Raw genomic sequence first — 8,277 nt, 5'->3', positions numbered from 1 at the left:
CAGACCAGGGGTTCTTCCTCCCAAAGAGGATAAAAGATATGTATTAAGTATGATGGACTTATCATTCCTCACCATAAATGCATGTTTTCTCTGATATGTTTATCCCTCCCCTTTAATGACTTATAAGTGAGCATCATGAACTACCTATTGACTACTGGATCAAGCGCTTACCACTGTGCTAAAAGAAATTTCTATTAATGATGGCGCAACTTTATTTTCTTATAGTATGAGCCCTCAGGGGTTGAGCCTAAAGTGAGTTCCCTCTAGGAACCATGGGTTAGGATGTTAAGCTCATTTGAAACCCTAAGGGTGATGCTTAATTTAATTATCCAACAATAAACGCTTATTCGTAACTACACCCGGTGAGTTGTGTTTATATCAAAGTATTTCAGTATTGGTGTGAGTACAAGAAAGGTGTGTCTTCTTTGACCCTCTTCTTCCGCCTTTTTAAAGCCCTACTAAGCTACGTTGATTTAGCCCGGAGGCAGGGCCTGATCTCCCTCAAAAAGATTACCAAGATGTTCAAGGTCTATTAGAATAGTGTGAAGCACTTCAAAGATCAATACTATCTGATTAGCCCCTCTAACCTAGGTGGCTCATTCCAGTATGTGCAACCTATATTTAGAGTCGTCTCATCAACATCCTGTCAATATCACCAAGCTTTTGCGCTAGAGCATTTCATGGCAGATTCTATGTCTTACGTCTAAAGACTAGATGATTTATCCTATGAAGAATATTACATGAAGAGGATTTGGTATCCTTCTCTGAAGATTAAGGCCATGTTAACAGTGATGTTCCTCCGGGAGTGATGTCAAGGAAGCAAAAGAAGTGGTTCATAGAGACACATTAGTTAGTAGAAGCTACTTCGAGAATGACATGAATGCCATCATTAGGGAGTAATGTGATAGACATCTTATTTTTCCTAATGTTGTTTGGATGACCATTATTGTCTTATCTTTTAATTGGTCTTTGATTTGCAGATTAGACGAAGGACTACAACACGATACTTCAAATAAACAGAACCCCTAGGATCGTCCCTTTACCTACGGGTGATGATGGCATGCAGTCTTTTGGGATTATTATGCGTACAAGGTTCCCCTGGATTCCGATGGTGGTTACCCTACCCGTCTGGGTTCAATTGGAAGTTTGATATTCTTCAGATTGATTCGTGGTAGAAAGTAACCTACATTTGTCAATGATCATGTCTAGAGGGAGCCACGTTACTAAGCTCGTAGTCAGCATAATTCATGGTGGAGGGCCTTCTTCTCAAAATTAGTTGCTTGGCTAATCTTCAAGGAGCTATGAAATTCTCTCATAACTAGTCGAGTAGAAGAGGATCTCTATTCTTTTGAATATATACCCTTGATATCACCATCTTTAGTTATATTATTTAAGACTTTATCTCCCTCTACGTTAGTTCGGAAGAAATATCACTAATTTCACTATCACTACCAAGGCTGATATAAGGGATTTATCAATTTTCTAAGTTGGCCATCACTTAAGAGCTAATGCAAATCAGAGAAAAAAAAAATAAGAAAAAACATCTTACACTTAATGAAGGTTGTGAAGAGTAAAGCGATTAATAGCGAAGCACTTGAAGTCTCGAAAGTACCAACAACAAAATTGCAAGGAGAATAAGGGAATCAGTTTTGCTAAAGTTCTCTATTTATAAGCATAGAGAATGCCAACATGAATGATACGGAGTCAATGTAAAATCCAAAGTTATGACCAACGCTCATGATATATTCTCGATTTGTAATGACACTGAAGTTTCTTTAGTGCCTAAAGATATGTGGCAACATTCCCCAAGGCAACATTTTGTGATACGGTTGACATTAAATGTGCATGTTTCCAATGCCAATTACTCCCACTCAACATCACAACAAGCACCTTTCTTCTTGGGGAAATCCTGTCAACATACCTATCTCCTGGACGAAACTCATGCTTGAATCGGTCTCAAAGACTGCACCATCAACAATTGTCATTATATTACTAATAGGAGGGACTTGGGGGGGATTGTTTCGATCTGGGAAAAGGCCTAATAAGATTGACCTCACTTTAGTGTTCAATCCTGCTCACACATTCCATTGATTAACAAACATATGTGCCTATACTTTTGATCGTCGCACTAGAGCACGTCACCACTTTAGTCTCCATCGATGATATGCATCCAACTACCTTCCACAATCCACTTTTTATCACCTGACAACGATTTTATCCATCAATCATATATAAATGTGATTATGAGTCACACTCGTGTATTATTCTCATTCACACTTACGTAATTTCACCTCTTTTAAATACTGACTATTGAGTGTTATAGTGTTAACTTTGCAAGTACTCTCTAATCACTAGAGACTTCTACCACCATAGCGAAAACCCTTCTACCGTGGTTTCTGCCTAATCCGAATGTTACACCTATGTAATGTTAATTACATCAGCTTTCTTGAATTTGAGGAACATATTGTGTCCTACTTAATAGCAATGCCCTTCTTTAAATATGGTAAAATAGTGCAATAGACAGGGAAACAAAACTTTTCCTGCAATTATATTGATAGAACTCAAATCCAACTCTTTATTAAACCAAGCCTCTCGCCAATTTATTAAGGATGAAACCTCAAGGTCAAGGTCATTACTACTAAGCATTGTTCATTCATACAAATATTATTATTACTAAAAAACACAGAAAACTTGCAATTCCATACAAAACAACAATTGTTTTTTTTAGTTAGCTTAAAAAACTTGTTGTTTATTGATACACTAGAACAGATCACTTTGACACCCCATTTGAGGTTTCATAAGCATTTGCCTAAGACTTTTCACTAAATCACACATTGTCATTTTGTATCCCTCATCCATCTGCAATACAAATACAACAATAGATCAATTCAAGATTTCATATTATACTTTTATTGCAAATTCAATGCTAAGTATGTGAATAATTAATTTACCTGAGCAATAATAGTAATGGAAAGATCTGATTTTCCAAATTGCAAGACACTACTACCTCTAACAAAAAGCTGAAGATTTTCAATATGTTTAAGTATTTTGAGCTCAATTCCAATTTGTTTCTCACAATGAATTTCAATAAGCACTTCCTTTCCCATAACTCTTGCTTCAATCTCAGGGAGGATATTATTATTATTATTATTATTATTATTACAATCATCATGATCATCATCATCACTACTTGTTTGACCACAATTTTTGTCTTCATTATTGTTAATAATTCCACAAATATTAGGTTTGTCATGGACCATCATTGATGTGACACCAACATTTTTGTCTTGTTTCTCTAACTCATGAACACGTTGTTGAAGATGTTTCACATAGTCAATTGCTGCTCTAAGTATGGAAGCTTTGTCTGTCTATAAAAAAAAAACGAATATTTAATTTCAATAATTTTTTATAAATTAATTTGACTTTTACTAATTATTATTATCACATTTACACTTCGTTTTCAAGAGTGTCAAAATCATGTTCTAATAATTTTTAAATTAAAAAATTTATATAATCATTTCATTAATAATAATAAAGAGTTTTAAAAAACTTTAAACCACCGCGAAAACAACCGCGACAAAACGGTTTCTGTAAGTGCTGATACCGATACGTTATCATTGTTTTTATATTAAAGAATAAATTATGGTTAGTTCACACCACGACGACCACAATCACACTAACCGAAATCGAAAAACCTTTACGCGACTGCCACGCGACCGTTACCGTTTTTTTAAACCCTAGATAGGTATATTAAGCAATTATCTTACCTTGCTCAATCCAGGAATGGTTGCTGAAAGTGCGATGAATTTTTCGGTCAATTCTTGTCTCCGTTTTCTCTCTGCTAATATATGATCAACACACTGAGAACTGCTTCTACCTCTCTTCACTACTTTTTCTTCATTTCTTTTCATCATTTCACCACTTTCACGTTTCCGCTTATTCTTAGAATCACGTTTACCTTCCAAATCGACACATGCTTCACGTGTTGCAGGTATTATAGTTGAGTCATCAAAAGACAAAATGAATGTCTTTGGTAAATAACATCGACCATTAACATTTTTGGATTGTTCTTGTTCTTGTTGGTGTTGTTGTTGTTGGGACACAACTGAATCTGAACTTTGTGGTGTTTCTAATAGAATCTCTCTAAGAAAATCGTCACCATCAATGTTAACGTTGTCTATGAAGTAATCATCACCGCAATCCAAATCCTTCAAGAGATAAATTATTTTTCATCATAAAAATGTGACAAACAAATCAAATTATTATTCTGAAATTATTATAGAAATAATAAATTTACCATGTCAAGATGAAAATCTTCCCATGATGCTTCCATTGGAAAGAAGAACTGATCTAAGCTTTGAGGAAAGTTTTGTGTTTGTGTTTGTGTTTGTGATGTTTTGATTTCCAGAAGAGGAAATATAATGATTAATATAATAATAGAATAATGATTAAGGAACAAACAAGATATTACTCGTTTTTCATGCTATTTTAACTAGTCAGAGACCCGTGCTTCCGCACGGGTGATTTTTTCCCTGGTGTACTATTTTTGTAATGATATGAATAATATAAATAAAAGGAGTTATAAGCAATATGCATAATTAAAAGGAATTGTTTTATTTGAATCGAGTTAGAGTTTTATTGATTGCTCTGTTATACTCCCAATTCTTTGAAAACCTAATATCCATAGGAATCGTTTTGAAATTTGAAAATAAATACTTTAGTTTTCAAATAAAAGTCATTATTGTTTAAAATAAAATAGGCATTGTATTGAAATTGGCCCTTAAGATTAAACATTATTATCTTATTCATGTGCTAATTTTGTGTGTAATAAAGAACCATATAAAAAAGGACATGTGAGTTGGAGAAAAAATAAAATTTTAACAAATGCAAATGTAAAATTTTAAATATAAATGAAAAATATGAAATAATTTACTTAATTGTAAATTTAACAATAATTATATAGAAAACAATGATCACAAAAAAATGTTTAAGATAGGTTAAGAACACAATAGCAAAATTGGGTCAGGTAATTTAATAATTGACGGTCCAACAACAATTAAAAGAAAATGATATACTCCACTATGGTTTAATTATAAATGAAAAATGATCATATAAATTCAATTATATTAAATAATCATATAAAAAATACTATAAGATGGAGATAATAAAAATAAAATATTAACATTTAAAAATAAAAATTATCTCTCAATTAATAGTAATTGTTGATTAAAATAAAATAGCTACTATGTTGATAATGACCCGTGAAATAAAAAAATAATTTGATGCGATATAAAATATATTTAAAAACAAATGTAAAATAAACAATAATCATGGAAATTTAATTGTATTAAATAATGATAAAAAATCGTGAGATGGAGAAAAAAATAAAAATAAAGATATTATCTCTCAAATAAAGACAATGATTGATTAAAATAAAATAGACATTATGTTGATAGTGACCCGTGAGATAATAAATAAATAAATAAATAGAGAAAAAAATTAAAATTAAAGTAAGAAAGTGTGAAAAAATGTGAGAGAAATTTGAAATTTTAATTAAGATAGAGAAAATGTGTAATGATCGATTAAAAAAAATTAAATATTGAGTTGATAATGGCCCGTGAAATAATTAAATATTTTTGGGAATAATAATTAAATGATCGATTATTAATATTTTTTGCGATAATAGATAAATGTTGAAAAATTAAAATGAAAGTATGGAAAAATGAAATGCGAAAGAAATTTGAAATTTTTAGTAAGATTAAAATTTAAAAATAGATTATTAATATTTTTTGTGATATTAAATAAATTAAGAAAAATTAAAATGAAAGTAAGAAAGTGTGGGAAAATGAAATGTAAAAGAAATTTAAATATGACTTCCATCATCCATAGCTTACATGTGATGTCATCATTCATGCAATAAAGTTGTAGGGAAAATGTTATTTAATTCGGACCAATGAAAAGCTAACACTTGGGGCATCCATTCAATAAAGTTGAAAGAGTGAATACTTAATTTGCTAGTTACAAAAATGACCTTTTATTAGTGCAAATAAATTTTGGTGAAAGGGTAATTTAGGCAATTTGGTCAATCTATTATTAATGAATAGATAGTAGATTTGAACCGTTGGATCATTGATTTTGGTAGGAAACCATGTTGTAGTGGGACCATCCCATATGTGTGGGAAAAGCTGTATTGGCACTAAATTATGATATCACTTTGTTAACTTTTAGGTCATGCTATCTTATTTTATAGCAAAAGTACAAGCGGTGGATTATCAAAATTTATGGATCAAATAAACACATTCATGACTGTGCTGTGAAACGTAGACTAAGCTATTAATGTTAAGCATGAGTTTTTGGACCAATATTTTCTTAATATTATTTTGTTTTTAATAAGGGATAAGGATGACAATGGTTAGACAAAAATAAGCCATTTGATCTTGTCAGTCTGGCCATGCTATCCGAAAAAACTTCGGGCGGGTTGAATTCGGGTCTTTAAATTTATCGGACGGTTTAAATGGTTTCTATTGAATAATGGTGTTTCGGTTATGTTAGATCGACTCAACCTAAAGAAAATCTAATTCAATCTAGTCCACATACCTATTTTTATGTTTTTTTTTTATTAACAAAGAGATGTAATTAATATGAGTACAAGGGGTACTCAACCCAAGTACAGAATTTTAGAGAAAGAAATTACAACAGCAGATCCAACAGATTGGATAATCAAATATCTCTATCCTCCATAAACTGCCCCAAAGATCTAGCACAAAGCCAATCCCAAGATAAAGATTTGGCTAGAATTACAATATCCTGACTCCCTTTTATACCGCCCTTAAACAAAATAGCATTTCGAGAAAGTCAAATGGCCCTAACAGTGCCTAACCAAATAAGACCCCGAAGCCCTTTATTAACCTTCCCCTGCAAAGCCGAAACAAATGTTATTAGTGGTTCATTTTCATTTATTCTATTGAACCATATATGTAATTTTGAATTTGTATTATTGAGATTATGAAATTTATGTAAATTTAAGTTAGTTTAGTTATGGTTATTATTGATCACGATAAAATATTGATCTATGATTATGAGAAGTGTAGAATTTATGATATTTGAATTGAAGAGAAAAATTTGATATTGAAACTAAAAAGAACTTACGCCAGCGCTTTTAAAACAGAAAGTGTAGTCTAGATTATACTTAAGTCAGCACTTTTAATAGAAAATGTTGCCTAAAGTGCACCTAAGCCAGCGCTTTTAACATAAAGCGCTGCTTAAAATTTAGTTAAGTTAGCGCTTTTAACAAAAAGGATGTCAAAAGTGCACTTAAGCCATCGCTTTTAATAGGAAGTGCTGCCTAAAGAGCAACTAAGTCAGCGCTTTTAGCAGGAAGCGTTGCCTAAAGTGCACTTAAGTCAACGCTTTTAACAAAAAACACTGCGTAAAGTGCACTTAAGTTAACACTTTTACAATAAAAAAGCGTTGTCTATACCTATAGTAGCACTTGTATAAACAATGTTTAAAAGTGTTGCCAAAGGTAAAAAAAAAAGTGTTGCCTAATGTCTTATTCGGCATAGTGGGCCACATCCTCACCTGCAAAGTCGTACTTGCTCCCTGTCATTTGTTGCCCAAATAATATTAAATTGACATCACTGTTTTATGTGTGGGGAGACTCCTTGCAATGTACAATTCATTTTTTTGTTATTTCCCACTGCTAGTGTTACGAGGGGTCACCTCTCGCACACTTGTTTTTTTGACGACGGATTACACCTCGTAAGCTATTATTTGTTTCTTGCATTGCGAGGGGTTTAATCCCAAACAATATATTTTTTTAGGGGTTTAACCCCTTGTAGGAATCTCCAGTAAGGAAATTTGTTGCTTGTAGTGTACCATTTCAACGTATACTTCTCTCTTCCGCTCTTCATCCCTCACCACAGGTCCACCTAATCTCTGTTTATCACTTTCTTTCATCTCCATCTCTCATTCCTTTCACACGTCGTTCCTCACCACTAGTCCACCTAATCTCTGTTTATCACTTTCTTTCATCTCCATCTCTTAATCCTTTCACACGATTGTTGTTTTCAAGTTTTATATCAATTGATTAATTAAATTTTTTTTCGATTTTGGATTCAAGGTTACATTAAATATGGTTAAAATAAAAGGTAATTGTTTTGTTTTATTAAAAACTTTGTTTTTTTATTACAATTTGTGTATGTTTTAAAATGATTTATATTTATTGAAATATTTATTTATTTATTTATAAAAAACTTTTTAATCTATAATTAGTGT

The 8,277-nt window shown here is 31.9% G+C and overlaps 1 protein-coding gene across 1 annotated transcript; it reads right to left on the bottom strand.

The window, feature by feature from the left end:
- Positions 1–2,597: 2,597 nt before the first annotated feature.
- On the bottom strand, positions 2,598–4,386 carry LOC131606116 (transcription factor bHLH18-like). Its single transcript, XM_058878397.1, has 4 exons — positions 4,298–4,386; positions 3,768–4,208; positions 2,952–3,368; positions 2,598–2,859 (listed from the first exon to the last, which is right to left on the bottom strand). The coding sequence occupies exons 1-4, from the start codon at positions 4,331–4,333 to the stop codon at positions 2,761–2,763; spliced, it is 993 nt and encodes a 330-aa protein (XP_058734380.1). The 5' UTR covers positions 4,334–4,386; the 3' UTR covers positions 2,598–2,760.
- Between the last annotated feature and the right edge of the window lie 3,891 nt (positions 4,387–8,277).

Source organism: Vicia villosa, linkage group LG5, assembly GCF_029867415.1.
Source record: "Vicia villosa cultivar HV-30 ecotype Madison, WI linkage group LG5, Vvil1.0, whole genome shotgun sequence".
Classification (NCBI taxonomy): Eukaryota; Viridiplantae; Streptophyta; class Magnoliopsida; order Fabales; family Fabaceae; genus Vicia; species Vicia villosa.
The sequence above is the reverse complement of the archived record's forward strand: the minus strand, read 5'-3'. Positions and strand labels throughout refer to the sequence as shown.